Source organism: Nannobrachium achirus (assembly GCF_963921795.1).
Source record: "Nannobrachium achirus genome assembly, chromosome: 17".
Taxonomy (NCBI): Eukaryota; Metazoa; Chordata; class Actinopteri; order Myctophiformes; family Myctophidae; genus Nannobrachium; species Nannobrachium achirus.
The window spans coordinates 28,160,837-28,177,137 of record NC_137824.1 but is presented as its reverse complement, the minus strand read 5'-3'; the positions used below and the strand labels follow the sequence as shown (position 1 = coordinate 28,177,137).

The 16,301-nt window shown below is 42.1% G+C and overlaps 1 protein-coding gene across 2 annotated transcripts in view; it reads right to left on the bottom strand.

Moving 5' to 3' along the window:
- Positions 1-16,301, bottom strand: part of tbc1d9b (TBC1 domain family member 9b) — a 36,549-nt gene that overhangs the window by 19,205 nt on the left and 1,043 nt on the right. For both annotated transcript variants that reach the window (XM_080746222.1, XM_080746223.1), the window contains exons 2-10: positions 13,831-13,941; positions 13,284-13,402; positions 10,081-10,309; positions 9,207-9,465; positions 8,394-8,601; positions 8,105-8,302; positions 6,810-6,983; positions 5,871-6,021; positions 115-329 (exon numbers count right to left, since the gene is read on the bottom strand). In XM_080746222.1, the coding sequence (XP_080602348.1) occupies positions 115-329; positions 5,871-6,021; positions 6,810-6,983; positions 8,105-8,302; positions 8,394-8,601; positions 9,207-9,465; positions 10,081-10,309; positions 13,284-13,402; positions 13,831-13,941 (1,664 nt within the window). The remainder of the gene's footprint in view (positions 1-114; positions 330-5,870; positions 6,022-6,809; positions 6,984-8,104; positions 8,303-8,393; positions 8,602-9,206; positions 9,466-10,080; positions 10,310-13,283; positions 13,403-13,830; positions 13,942-16,301) is intronic.

Here is a 16,301-nt window from a genome sequence, read left to right as displayed (position 1 = left end):
TTTTGCCCCAACATCACGCTTGACTATGATACGATATGAAGAGCAATTGGGCTGCAGTGTGAATTTGGTGGGTTGTTGCTGTGGTGAGACAGTGCGGGCCGGGGCGGTGTGTACCTGGCAGTAGCCGATGCCGGGGTTACGGTGGGCATAGGCGGTGAGCACACGGCGCAGGGCGGCGATGCCCATCTCGTTTTGGAAGGCGCGGTGCTCGGGCATGGAGCGATGCAGGTCCCTCTCGATCTCCTCTGTAGCCAGGGAGCAGCGACCCATGGCCTGCTCCACCAGGTCGCCGTAGTAACCTGGGTGGGTGGCCATCTCATTCTGAGCTCCTGTAGGGACCATGCACATGGGAAACTGTTTCTGACTGCTGCCTTTGATCATCAATCACTTCTTAAAAAAACATTCTTACCCAGGTTCTTCTTATAATCTTTTTTCATTATACAACTGTTTTTACTCAGATCTCGGCATTTTGCCTGTGTTACTGAGTTACATTATAATTTATTTCATTATTGTTATCATACCAGTATTTAGTCCTGCACAAATATAGCTGACTCATTACATAAGCCTGTAATAAATCCTCTAGACATACTTTTGTAGATGCTTCGTTGTTTTCAAAATGTCACACAATGAATTCATTCCAAGAATAGATTAGCTCCATATTTCTTCAGAGAAGTCCAAGGCATTAAAAAGAAAAACATAGTGTAGAACACATTTCTTTTTTTTACTCCCCTAATGAAGGCCATGGGGCCTGAAAACACTGGCCATGTTTTAATGTAGTAAGCCAAAGGCTTTTAAAACACTTTTAGATATTTTATATATATTGTTTTAGTGCCTTGTAATTTTCTGGGGGGAAAAAAAGAAGAAGCTAGAAGAAGCACCCTTCATCCAAAGAGAATATATTTCTTGGATACTAGAAGCTCTAGCTCGGATTCCAGCCCCTGTGTTTTCCTACAATTATTTCTGTTCCATTATAAAGAGATTTACACTAATCAATGAGACCTTTCAAAACTTACTTAAAGGGGAATACCACTCATTTTCAACATTGAACCAAGTTTACTATGAAATCCGGCACATCTTGTCCGTGTATCTCTGTCTGTAGGTCACGCCTGACACTGTGGTTCCCCTGACACATCACTGTGACATCACAGGTGACATCACCTATGTAAAATTCCATATAATTATGGGTATTCCCCAGGATCCCTTTTATGCCCATATATGAAGATCCCTGATGTCATCAATATACATCACTGGCCAGATGGCCAAGACATGGCCCATATCTGTGTGGCTGGTTCAGATAGGGATCTCCATGTATGGGCATAAAAGGGATTGTATGTTGTGATGTCATGGGAACCACTCTAACAGAATCCCTTTTATGCCCATATCTGGAGATCCCTGATGTCATCAATATTAAGCCCATATCAAACAGGACTTCATTTGGGAATGCCCATATATGGAGGAAGACAGCCCATATCTGTGTGGCTGGTTCAGACAGGGATCTCCATGTATGGGCATAAAAGGGATGTACCATATAGTACATGGCACATGGATCCCCCTATATGGGTACCAGGGGTCTCCATATATGGGTAACTGGTTAATATACCTTAGAGTTTGGAAGTTTGGAGTGTGGAAATAAGAAAACAAAGTCCCACCCCCCCTTCTGTGTTGCCTAAAATTGGAGGATTGGTTGTGGGGTCATCATGTGATCAGTGACATCATGAAGATGTACTCTTTGGCTTGCAGAGTACATCGTCATGATGTCACTGATCACATGACCCCACAATCAATCCTCTAGTTCTAGTCAACACTTATTTACACACAACAACTCTAAGGTATATTAATGACATAGTTCAAAGTTGAAAATGAGTGGTATTTCCCTTTAGTTTAAGCTGACTTTATATTGTCTCTCCATTAGCTACACCAGGGGTTCCCAAACTTTTTTGTCTCAAGGCACCCCATAAATATTTTTTTTTAATCCGAGGCACCCCTACATTATAATTTTCACTCCCAGCACCTTATATTAATAGCATATCGTCGTTGTCGGGTGGAGACCTTGTCTTTTTTTGTTGTTTTGTATTTATCATCTATAAAATGTACTAAACTAGTGAAAACAGCAGATCCTGCTTGTAGATCGGCTGTTTTCACTAGTTTTGTGCGACAGTCTTATATGATGAAGCAGGGCTTTTGCTTCACCAAAAAACGTTAGAACTGACGGAAAATAACTTTGTACTTCAAGTTTAAAATTATACTAAATATTTTTTCAAGTGTCCAAATAAATGCCAAATATTATCAAATGATCTCACGGCACCCCTGGACTGCCGTCACGGCACCCCGGGGTGCCCTGTCACCCACTTTGAAAACCCCTGAGCTACACTATTACAGGCCGTGTTGCTGTGACATTACATCATGCTGCCTGAGTTGATGGTTTTGTTTTCCTCAGGTTCAGCCACATGACTCAGTCAGGGGCTGTCAGCTGACAGGCCAGAAGTCAGGCAATGAGAAGTAAACAAAAGAAACATGACAACTGAAGAGGTGAGGAGTAACGCTGCAGTGTTTAGTTCCACATATTAGCAGTTTTAAAGTCACTCCATAGATAGCACGAACCAATCCTCGAAACAGAATAATAAGGTGAAAAGTCTAAAGTCTTTACCCAGACAATGTCATTCAGAAACAGGCTTAAAGGCTCCAGCTTATAAATCCTCGAGTGACACATGAAGGTGAGGGTCCACATTATACACCATGAGATGAAAAGACTGCTCATTTGCTACAGCAACCAGGGAATTGTGTTTGGGTCATTAGTTATGCATTTTTGCTTCGGTGTTTTTGTGGACTGACTTATCCCATGGACTATTGGACAGGGCAGTCGAGATGGGATTTATGGTTTTTTGAAGTGATCCGGATCTTTGGGATCCGTTCCTTTCAAAGAGCCGTTCAAAAGACTGGCTCATTTCAACCCTATATACATTTCGGCCATATATACATTTCCGCCATTTGAAAATAGCCGATCTACAAGCTCACAATGCGTCGCAACGCAACGCATTGTGAGCTTGTAGATCTGCTATTTTCAAATGATTTTTCTACATTTTATTCATGGGAAAACTTGTGAAATGGGACATTCTACATAATGTGTACTTTCTACTATTGGTACTTTAAGTACATTTTGATACCAATACACTTTTACTTTTACTCAAGTACATTTTAATTCCGAACTTTGACTTGTGGCAGAGTATTTCTACGTTGCAGTATTGATACTTTTACTCAAGCAAAGAATGTACTCCCCCTCATCAAAAAAGGAACGGCTCCCTACTGCGAACCGGATCCCATCGTTCATTTCAAAGAAACACAAATCAACAATAGCTCTAATATATTGATTCCCATTGTGTTACCAAAACTCTAAGAGTGCTTTCTTCAGCTCTTCACAGAATAGACACTGACGCACACAAGTTCACATCTAGTGACTAACACTCCAATTCACACACAGTGACTCTAAAAACAAAGAGGGCTTCACTTGTCTCCTTTATAACATTCAAGCCTTTGTCTAATCTCTCCACTTCCAGGCTTGATTTCAGTTCAGCTTTTCAGCCTTCACTGTGGTCCAACAAAAATCAAATGTCCGCAAAAGGCAAGGGAAGTTTATTTGTACACAATGTACAGTGTACACATGTAAGTGCTTTACTGTACTGTACATAAGGCAATAAGGCATACACATGCATTTACAGAGATAAAAGATAACCCCACACCACCAGGGAAACTGCTTGTACAAAAAATGGGACAGATTTGGCGGGTTCAAATACCAGAACATATTATGGTCACTTGAACCCACACAATATTAAAATCTATTCTAATGACAGCTCTTGAGAGGAATTACTGTACAAGACTTGAAACAACACCACCAGTGGACTCTACCCGACTAATCTAGGATTATGGTACTCAGCCACTGAAATTGATTAAAATATTCTTAAGAATTATTGTATTCAATTTTACATCACTATGTAATTGTAATACCACAAAACTAGGATTACCAGAGAAAACCCACATGCCAGGGGGACTTTAGCCACCAGATAAACTCCAAAAGGCTGATCAGGAATGACTATACAGGGGCGCCCGCTGGCCTACTGGTCCAGGCGCATACCACTTAGGCATTGCCACATAGGCATGGATGCCTGGCGGAATCGCCGGTTCGATTCCCGATCCGGAGGACCTTTTGCCGCATGTCACTCCCCATCTCTCCCCCCATTTCCTGTCAGTCTACTGTCCTATCAATAAAGGCATAAAAGCCAAAAACAAATCTTAAAAAAAAAAAAAAAAAAAAGGAACACAATGTAGACTCATGTCATGTCACAGTTCCTGTGAGTGAGGAAGTAAGAAGATATTGAATATACAGCATCTACTTGACATCTTTCTCTGGTGGTAAGGGTTAATTCTTACAATCTCAGTTAAATGAACTCTCCAAATGTTACTGTTACAAAGAAAAGTTTTGATAAAGAATGATAAAGGCAGGCAAAACAGGTCGATGAGGCAGACTTGAACCTATGATGTAATGAGTGGGCCTATATCCATGTGTTGCACTCACCAACTGACCAAGAGAGCATACCACATGGATAAACAATACACAGTGCAATCTGGGGTGTTAATTTAATTCAGAGAATGCACTTTCTGCCCTAGCACTGTTATCGATGGGTGACAGAGACTTAAGCTTGTCCAGTCGGGTGAGCGATGGTGAGTGACACCTCACCACCATCGACGGCTTCCACACACCACATACACTACAACAGATGTTCAGCCACAGATGCTTATCAACACTTATCAGCTTATCAGCCTTTAGTGACAGTTACATTAGTGTGTGGCTGTTTGCCACATACATGTATAGCCAGGTTGGTGGCGTTAAAACAGTCCTGGAGTGCAGGGGTGGTACATTCAGGCTTTTTAGGAATCTTGCAACACAACACATGTAGTCTTTAGAGACATTTATACAACTCACACCAACAGGTTTTCCACTGCATCTGTGGAAATCCTGGTTTCCATTTTAACCAGTGCCATACAGCAAAACTGTATCTGGTCCTTCCTTTCCACACACAAATGCACACATACAGACCGCTCCTGCTGATTATCTCTACACCAGCTATGTAAACAGGGAAACGATCGATCCCCAGTCTGACACAGAGAAGTACAATGACCTTGTTTTGTTATGAATTAATCTTGTTCCAAATGGCAATAGAATCATATCCCTAGTTAATGCAATATATAATAAGTAAGTGCATGGTAAATCTTTAAATATTGCCAACGGGTACATTTTGTAAGGTAATTATTAGTTGTGGATTGGGCTGTCACAATTATTACATAATCGTCTATTCGCAAGTATTTGACATAATCGCAATTATTTTGTGATAATCGTCACAATCATTTACATGTTGAAAATGTTTTATATTTGTTCAAACATTAAAAACATTTTGGAAATAGACGATCTACAAGCTCACAACGCGTCGCATCCACTATCAATGTTCTTTTTAAAGTGTAAAGTTGTCAAATGTTGTCCTTCATTTCTTTGTATATTATTTAGGTTATGTGTCATAATATGTGCAACTTCAAAGCCTAAAAGCCAAACAGAAATGTAATACAACAATTAAATCATTAATCGCAATTATTTGAGTGACAATTAATCGGCATGTAAAATGTCATAACCGTGACAGCCCTAACAATGACCTTGATGTTTTGTTTTGAATTAAGCTCGTTCCAAATGGCAATAGAATCATATATCCCTAATTAATGCAATATATAGTAAGTGCATGATAAATCTTTAAATATTGCCAACGGGTACATTTTGTAAGGTGATTATTAGTTGTGGAGTCGTGTGTACAGTGAATGGCTGGTACCTGAGAAGAGCAGCCACAGCTCTCCCCTGAGGCTCTCTGGGATTCCGTTTAGAACCAGCTCTCTGGTCTTGGATGTACGGTACATACACACGCCACGGCCAAACTCAAAGAAATGGATTTTCCATGATTCCTCTTTCATCTTCTCCTTTGTCTGTGGAAGGGAGTGTAAAAGTGACAGGAGAGGAAGGAGAACAAAAGGTAAGAGGGAAGGGTGACGATGATGGAGGGAAGGAGTGACAAGAAGAAGGTGAGAAGAAGGGAAATGGGAACATACCGTACCAACACAGTACAGTATGTCTGCATGACCTTTCCATCTGCGGCAAATGGGAAATCAAAACAAATTCCCAAGTGTCAGATGGTATTAATGCACTTTAAATCTGGAGAAATACGTCCCTGCTGCAGGCATTTTAACTGCTCATTTTTAGTGATCGGAATGACATTCTGCAAAAACAATAAAGTCTGCATACTGGATCATGCTCCCAAGTTCAGCATTTATAGGTTCCTTTACACCATTGGAGGTGAGGTTTGGAGCCTCACCGACTCGTCATACATCTGATGAAGAGCAGGTGAGGCTCGAAGCATCACGTCCAGTGGTGTAAAGGAACCAATACATTTTAAACTTTGGAGCATGATCCAGTGTGCAGACTTTATCCTTTTTGGATTATGACCACTGCCCGGCACTGGTTTTTAGTAGATGTGCATGCTTTATTGTTTGTTTCACAACCCCAGTATGGTCAGCATGTGTTGTAAAAGCTTATATCTCAGGCTAGCCAATAATCAAAATTGAACAACTGTGTTAGCCGAAGACAACAAGGTACGCAAGGATAACACACAGGTTTGGTGTGTTATAAAAACAGCAATAAAACCACATGAAGATCAGAAATGGATAGTTAATGTGTGCGGGTTAAGAGAGGTGAGTGGAGCCTTGGAAAGACTCACAGCTTTGGGGCCCAGGTCCTCAGGGGCGTCTGTCTGGTAGATTTTGAGGAGGCCTTGTGAGGCAGTTGGGAGGCCGGGGTGGTAGTGTCGCCCCCCCTGGCAGGGGTCACGTGCTGTCAGGGGGGAAGAGGAGGTGAGGTGGGACGGGATAGAGGAGCTGAGGCCAGAACAGCCCTGGGACACATTGGAAAACAAAAAGCAAAAGAAGATAATTAACTCATTGAATAGTGTTACAAATTACACTATAGATACAATAAGAGAATATGAATGCAATTATGAATATAGATGTAGTATAACACATCTATATTCACACACATTATCTCTCTCACACACCTAAATTAATGACCAGTTATGAGGCTAACTGGCTTGAATTCCCCTACATAGCCCACCCTGTAGACAATATGCCTTCCGGTGTGTTCCTAGATTTCTAGCGGAAGTCTGCGTTTAACGGACGTTACGTCATGCGGTGCGGGTCTGTTTACATTCCCCAGCGAAAAAACTAAAATAGATTGTAGCTCTTAACTCGCTCTTCATAGGTGTAACATTGCTTGAATCAATGTTTTTGTTTGTATATTGTTTATTGCGAGCGCAACCGACGGAGCAGGAGACGTAGACCAGAGTTAATTTCGTGCAGGGAATACGTTTGCAGAAACACCGCACCGTGAAAAAAATACAGCTTCCGGTGAAATTCTCACGGCGGAAGCTGAACGCTTTCTGCCTTCTATTGTCACCAGGCTTTTCTCTTCGGAGATGAGTAAGCCTGGCTACGCGAGGCTATACATAGCCTAAGCTACGTCTTAAAATGTCAATTGAAAGCTTTTCTTCAGTCTTACTGTAGGGGGATTGTTTTCCTCATGGGAAATGTGAATATATATTGAACAAATTCCTTCACATCACCAATGGCGAGCAACTGTAACATGCTAATCTGAGCAGCATCTGCTGAGTGCTGATGTTGTTGAGCTGTGATTGGTGTTGCAGTATCAGCTTGCTTGAGTGCTGACACTGCCGATATGTGATTTACGCAAAGGCGTCAGCTGTGCTGCGTGGATCGATCCATTGATAGAATACTTTATTAACAGTTTGCAAATAATACAGTGGTATGATTCGATTATACAATGGTCCTAAAAGGATAACAAATAACCCTAAGGGCTTGTTTCCATTGTGGTCTTGGAATGCATGTGACAGTACGAGCTGATGGTCTACCTTTGTGGGGACATAGAGATGCTCTACGTTTGTGGGTACGTTGCAAAAATATAGCAAAAATAATCTGGTCGTTGAAAGAGTGACTGACTCACCGAGGGGCTAATCGGAGGCAAGTGATTGCTGTCACTCCACAGCCTGTCTGGGGTGCGCTGCAGGAAGTCAGAGATTCTCTGAACCAGGAAGTCTCTGTCTTTGAGGTTGGCGAAGAGGAAGTTCATCTTGTTCTTTGTACTGATGGAGACAGGACACGGCAGGACGCTGCTGCTGTCTGCCTTCTCTACTATGGACACCTAGAGGAGGGGACGGACAGAGCCAGAAGGTTACAGAAGCAGAGACTGGAAGGTCTCTGGGTCGAAGCGTATTAATGTATGTCCTTTGTACCTCTCGGAGGGGTATGATGAGCTGACAAAGATCTTCCTCGCGGCTGGCGAAGCAGATGTAGTTGTTGGACACAAAGAGCTGGCCTACGATGTGCATCTTGGCAAAGGGCGTCCACAGGGTGCAGTCTGTGTGTCCGTCCAGACGCTCGTCCTGCGTCAGGCGGAACAGAGCCCGGTAGCGCTCGTTCTTAGCACGCGCATCCAAATCCCTGGAGTCAATATTATTATCCGGTTTGTATTAGTGTGATAAAATGATAAATGCACAGTAAGCTGTTTTGTATTTTGTGCAAAAAGACGAAACTCCTACTTCTCAGTGTGTCAGAGTTACTAGTCAAGCAACCATTTAACTCATTTACTGCCCCGACGCGAGAATCTCAGGAAAAAGCTGTTGGTCTGGGCCGTTGCGCGCGAGAAACCAGAGAATTTGGTTTCATTTATAAAAAAAATATCCAAAATCGGATAGCCAATCGGTGCCCCAGTATTTCCCAGTTTGTTTACTTCCGGGTTTGGCCGGTAACCCGGAACCGGAAGTCGTAACCGGAAGAAGCCGTTTCTCTGAAGCTCTGTTTCTTTCGTTTGTTTACATTGTAAGCAGTGCTGAGGCTAACTGGAGAACGGAGAATCTGATTGACATGCGTTTTTTTGTGTTCACGAACGGCGTAGAAACGCGTCGTGCACGATCCATGCATCGTCGTGCACGAAGCACACGCACACGTTAAAAGGTAAGAAAATGGTGGCAGGCAACCCCTATAAACGCTGTTTTTCTAATACCGATAAATTAGTTAAACACATTTTTAAATTAATTTAATCATACCTCTTGAGTGTCGATACGTTCTTCAGTGTCTTGCAGGGCTTAGGCAGAGAACGGTCGACAGCAAAGCCCTCATTGTCCAGTAGTTGCCTCATGGCCATGTTAGCTAGCTGTTCCATTAGCTTGAAGGTATCATTGATGTTGAGGAACATGGAGAAGTAGTGTTCTGTGTTGCGAGTGCTAACCCGCACGCTCTCTGGAAATAGCAGCGTTGCATTTTTCTCAAGTTGGGTCACATCTGTCCACTGTATCACCAGGGTGACTGGGGGAGGGGAGGGGGGTCAAAGGGGCATGATGTATTAAAAAAAGGGAAGCATATGAAGTTAAAAATAGACCAGATAAACCAGAAAGGGAGGTTAGCTATGATACAGATGGAAAGTGACTGATATGGCTAAATGTTGTGTATATTGACATTAAACTTTGAATCGTGGATATACATCTGTACATTTTCAAAAGATCATAGAGGCCAGGGGAGACATTATTCAAAGTGAGGTGGACATACTGAAACATAGTAGATAGCCAATTGCTAGTTGGAGGCTACAGGGGCTTTTCACAGAACCATGAAGTGATGAGTCAATTTAAGGAAAGGCGGTAAATATTGCAATACATTCACTCTACAAGTGCATCATTGTTCATAAGGCTAATTAGGACCGAGCGAGACAGAATTAAATTAGCAGAAGAATTTCACAGGGTGATATGCCGGATATGCCAGAGTCAAACACACATTCTACAACACAATGGCCATCTCAATACACACACTCAGACACACACAAAGTTTTTCATCATCACATATGAGATCACCCTGCACTGAATCTCATGCAGAATCACCTATTAACACATGCACGCAAACATTATGCGCAAACAAGCACACACTTACCCTCTTTTCCAAGCAGGAAGGAATAGAAGCAGAGGTGGTTGATGCTGAGGTAGACCCATCCCTGGCGTGGTACACGGCCTTTCCAGTAGCTGCAGGAGTAGTAGTTGACCAGTTTCTCTTCATCAGGCATACCAAACAGCTTACGCATCTTCAGCTCCGCTTCACGGAACTTACTGGAGTCTTCATCTTCCTGGGATTGTTTGCCTTTATTCTCCTCAGCAATAATGCCCTGTGTACAGTTAAGAGGTTGTGTTACTAACACAGTATTAGGTTGCACTATTAGGTTGTGTTAGTAGTATTGAGTATTTTGCTTGTGTTTGACATGGTGGTGAGATACTTGTAGCACTGACTAGCATTGACTGTTATGAACACTTTTGTTTGGGCACTGTATTGTAGTATACCGTAGTTGTGCTTAAGGTTTGCTTTTTTTGTTCAAGTTGACTGTTTCACGTTGAGCATTGACAGTTTTTTTTGACAATTATGTATATATATATATATTCTTTGTTCCCTTTCTTTGTTGTACCTTTCTCTTTACTGTATTCTTTTCATACTTCTCTGTAACTTTGTAAATATCCTTATACTGCTGTGCTGCCTCTGGGCGACTGATTTTCCCCCTTGGAATAATAAAGGTATCTATCTATCTATCTAAGAGGAGGGAGAGGTAGAAAAGTGATCTTGTTATATGGCGTCTAGTGCGACCCTCACATCCCAGACTGCATCTTGCTCCCACTGATGCTCCTGTGTGGTTACCCTTTCCACTGTCAACCATGGCTGTGTCTTCAACTGATCTGTGACAGACAGCACCATTATTTTATGGCAAACTCTCTGTTGACTTCATTGACCATTTGATACCTATCACTGTTTTTGTTTTTATTTTGTACAATTTTAATATATGACTACCATATATATATAATTTTACCAGCATGGATTGACTAATAGTTTTGCTCTTTTTGCACTTGTATATTTCCCACTCGACACCTATGCACAGCTGTCCCCTCTTTTATGATCATTACTCATGTTTCTTGCTTGTCTTTTTCCTTGCCTGATTGAGGCTCTAAAGACAAGGGGGTTGCTTTTTGAGTGGTGGTCTCCGCCACTCCTGTAATTCGCTTTCACAATGTTACTGGCTGGCTGGCCGTGTATGTCTGTCGCCTGCCATACCTCTCCTGACCACACACACAGACCACAAACACACACACGTTAAAGGAGGGGCGCTATTGAGCAGGCAGACTCAACACTCTCTCTCTCTCACACACACACTGTAGACACACACACGTAGCAAGGAGGGCACGCGCGCGCCGCGCGCACACACACACACACACACACACACACACACACACACACACACACACACACACACACACACACACACACACACACACACACACACACACACACACACACACACACACACACACACACACACACACACACACACACACACACACAATAACACACATATGTCCACGACTGTTGTGTTGGCGAAAACTATAGCCTATCTTATAGTTATAGCAGGTCGACTCGAGTGCTTTCAATCATTAGTCTTTATACGAGTTTCTTTAGACTGGTCGAGTGTTTCACGTGTTGTCTATAGGTGATGTAGGCCTAATAATCTGTTACAACAAGTAGAAGTTTTCATATCAAAATAAAAATAAACAAATAATCGAAAATAGCGGATCTACAAGCTCACAATGCGTCCACCCGTCCATCATTACCCGAGTTTCTTAACGCAGGTCAAAATAATAATAAACAAATAATAGTTGGAAAAAAGCGGATTTAAGCTCACAATGCGTCCGTCCGTCCGTCCGTCCGTCTCCAGCCACTGTTGAGCATGAGCAACCTTGCAATCCATGTATTTGACTCTTTTTATTTGATTATTTTTATTTGACCACCACTCAGTTCACAAGGTGTGATTTTTAAATGTAGCCCTGCCCCTGTGTAAGCCCTTTGATACTGTAACCGTGATTAAGAGCTTTAATATACATGTACTTGAATTAATGGTACTTCTTGTCATACGGACACTCCAGTAGTAAAGACAGCGTAAGCCCAAACCACACCAATCTTTCACCACCCACCATGCAACTCCTTGCAACCAAATGATTGCATGCAACTACTTCCAACTATTATCCCCAATGGCAGTTGCAAGGAGTCAAGACTAGTTGCATTGGTGTGGTTTGGGCTTTACAGGCTGATAGATGGAAAAGAAATTCAGTTTACAGAACAACAGAAACCTTGTCTGAGACACACCGCTGTCATGCTCTCAGAAATCTAGGTTATTTTGACATCATGGTAGTTTATTACAGAACAATGTTGTGTTTTCTGCTGCGGCAAAGATGATGCAACGTATGACAAATGGTCATATGGTGGCCCTCCCCTGGACCTTATGTGCACTGCCGAAGGCCAAATCTTTTGCGCAACTTCACTGTTATCAACCACTCATCTCAACTGTTGTTTGTCATGAGTACATTCAGACAGAATGCTAATATTACACTGCAATAAACATGATTTTTTTATTCAGAACAAGGTGGGGTTTTGAGAGTGAATAAAGGCATCAAGAGCACTGAACTGTATTAATGAGCCATTCATTGTCTCCACCAGGCCGAAGGCATGGGGAGACTGTTTTCGCCCCTGTCCGTCTGTAATATGTGTCCACCCTGTCCGTCTGTAAACTGTGCACACACACTCCTGGGATGCAAATTCAGAACCTCTGCCCCACATTCTTCACATGGGCCTGTTCTAGCGCCACCATCAGGCCGATTTTTGAAAAACTAATTTTTGGACAGTACTCTTACATTCATGTGATCAACATGAATCCGTTTGATTTATCCTATTCCATCCTCATTGGCTAAGATTGACTTTTTACATCGGGCTGTTATGGCGCCACCAGCAGGTCAACTTTTGCAAAACACAAAACAAACAAAATGCCTCAAATCGTGCATGCAGCGTCCGTGAAAGGCCCAAGAAGACATGGCACCCTTTTCACATTGGCCTATTATAGCGCCACCAGGAGGCCACAATAACCTACCTGACCTTGCAGAGACCTGTGCTTGGAAGAGCATTGCTTCTAGTAATTATCATATTCTTATACTAAATAATAGCCAGCATTTTTTGTATTGTTTATTTGTAACTTTCAATGAGGAAAAGCGTGTGCAACTCGCTAAAGCTTTTAAGAGAAATGTGCATCACAATTAATGTCTACATACCGATATCTTTCCCTTGACAAAGGTGGTGATGTCATCATCGTTGTCAAATATGGAGAGGGTCTGGAGCAGGTTGGCTTCCAACCACTCCCAGTGCTCTGTGATCTCCTTCCTGGAGGAGCCTGGGGACAGTCAACAAGGACAATCTGGGACATGCCACACACACTACATAGCACCTAAACCTTTCATGTACAGTACAATCAACTACATTCTTATTATTTTATCTCATTTTATTTATATCTACACTGATGAGGAAAGCTTGGCATACAAGAATTAGTCAGGTTAACTGTATCAATCAAACAAACAGCCGAGAAATATTTGCTGTCCACAAGTGTAAGGCTAAGGCTGTAGTCTGTTGTGGTGACCCCTAATGGGAATTAGGGAAAGGAAAAGAAGAGGTAACCGTTTAAGATTCTGTTCCATGTGTAATTTTTCTTCTTCTATATTCACTGCAAATGGATAACAATACTAAACAGATATACTGTATTATGTACAGCAGTGGTGTGCAGCCTAGCATCAACGTAAGTGTGTGTATTGCAGCACAACGCACCACAGGCAATGCTCCAAAAGATCTGAGAGTCTCCAGTCTGGTGCAGGATCCTATACGGAGCCACTCTGGCACTGGAGTCCAGGACCACATCTAGGGTGCCCACCAACAAGCCTGACGGAAGAAAGTCAGACATCCATAAATTTGCCTTTATTTCATCATCCCTTTGCCCCATACACCCACATCCACTTACAAGCCATAAAGTTGGATGGGTCATAAGACCTTAATATAATCATAAACTGTAAAATCTTAGAGAAACCAGTGTTTCTCAACCAGAGGTTCTTGGTCCAAAAGCAGTCTATGTTGGGACACTGTTTCAGGATCATGGACATAAATATGTGAGCAATGTGTTATTTAGTCCACTGGGTCATGGGCAATGCCCTTATAAATGAGGTCAAATGGGCATCTTAAAAACCAATTTAAAGTTAAAGATTAAGACAACAAATCTGACCTGCTCTGTGTTCACCTTTACAAGTTCAACTGTGATTATCCCAATTTGGGTAGACAACAGTAACATGTAAAAGAACAGTTTAATGTGCTTTTAAAGTCAGTGGTTTTGAAAAACAACAACAAAAGGCAGCGAGAATACTGTGGTCTTAAAAAATAAAGATAAAGATGATTATAAATATGTCATTAAACCAACTTCTAAGAGTAATTTGCAGAAATTTCCCAATAAGAACAACTGCAGTCCAATGCCATGTTAATGTGTAGTGAAGCTTAACATCTATACTATAATTTTGCGAATGTCTGAGTGAGTGTCTGTCTGTCTGTCTGTCTGTCTGTCTGTCTGTCTGTCTGTCTGTCTGTCTGTCTGTCTGTCTGAGTGAGTGAGTGAGTGAGTGAGTGAGTGAGTGACTGTCTGTCTGTCTGTCTGTCTGTCTGTCTGTCTGTCTGTCTGTCTGTCTGTCTGAAACAGCGTTTCTCCTCAGTGGCTGGAGCAATTGATCTGAAATCGCATCACCATTAGCATATGAACACACCTGACATAACTGTGAAGCCCGTTTGTCACTTTCACAAATCATATGCTGTATTTTCGCATTTTTATGGTGTATTCTATTTAGCCTACAGTACCTTTTGTGACCACACATGTTAAGGGAGGGGCGCTGTTGTTCAGGCCATGCACAATCACACACAAACCCACACACACACACACACACACACACACACGGGGGGGGGGGGGGGGGGGGGGGGGGGGGGTTCTGGCCCTGTTACAGATGTTGTCCAAAAATCATGCAGATCGGTACACAGTATCTCTGTAGCTGTTAAATGGAACGGGTATTTCTTACATTGATGCTCCTACATATTAGCATGCAAGCACCTCATATACTGTGTGCACAGTGCACATCCCATAACCCACACACTGCACATCATTTCGGAGCTCATATCTTTGAACGGGTAAGGGCTAGTCAGAGCAGAATGCAATGAAAGAAAAACAAAATGCAGTTGCACACTACTTCTCTTATAGTAAGCAAATCTAATTTGGCTGAACGAGAGGCCTGCCAAATTTCATGTCAATAAAAGACATTAGTAACAGGACGAATGGCCCTCAACTCACTGATGTAGGCAAGTTCCTCTAGTCTTTCAGAAATAGCTTTGGGAGTAATTCAAGAAAATCTAATCAAGAGCTACACAGTCAAAAAAATAGTTAATTTATTCATGTGTAACTCAAGAGAGTGTACAAATGGAACCAAATGTAATTGGTACACTCTCTGAGTTCTCAAAACCTTTTCGTGTCGAGGACCCCCAAATTGACACTTATTAGCCCGTAGACCCCCCATTTGAAAATATATGCCAGGGACCCCCCTAAGAGAAGATTATTACGGCTCAAGCAGTGATTCTCAACCATTTTAATTTCAAGGAACCCCAGTTTGACATGCATTAGGCTACCGACCCCCATTTAATGACATTTCTATCTCTGGGACCCCAATTTATATTGTCAAATCAATTTAACTCTGAGACAGAGAGAGTACAAATGTGTACACTCAGAGTTACATACCCATAAGGGTCCATTTGGTTCCTAACTATCAATTAACTGGGGAAACCCAGGAACTCCCCGGACCCCACTTTGAGAACCACTGGTGTTGACCATAGAGTATAAGGATGTTGACACAGGCAACTTTCACAGTTGTCTTTTTGGTGCAATTAGGTCAGCTAGGCTGGGCCCTATCCCACAACTCCCAGTATGACCACTGTTGTTTTGATGCAAACAACAGACAAAATAGCATTTAGCCTTCAATTCCTACCTTAACTAATAGTTATCATAAGCACCCAGATACATACACTTTAGATAGCGATAGATAAGAGTTTCCTCTGAATAATGTGTTTGTTGACAAAACAAACGAAAATCGTTGACAATGATTAGCCTTCATGCTAACTTAACGTTCGGGTTGCATACGCTTGAAGGAAATACACATTCCGTTTGCTTTCGATGAGATGTCTGATGGTGCAGTGCAAAAAGGAACAGAAATCTGAAC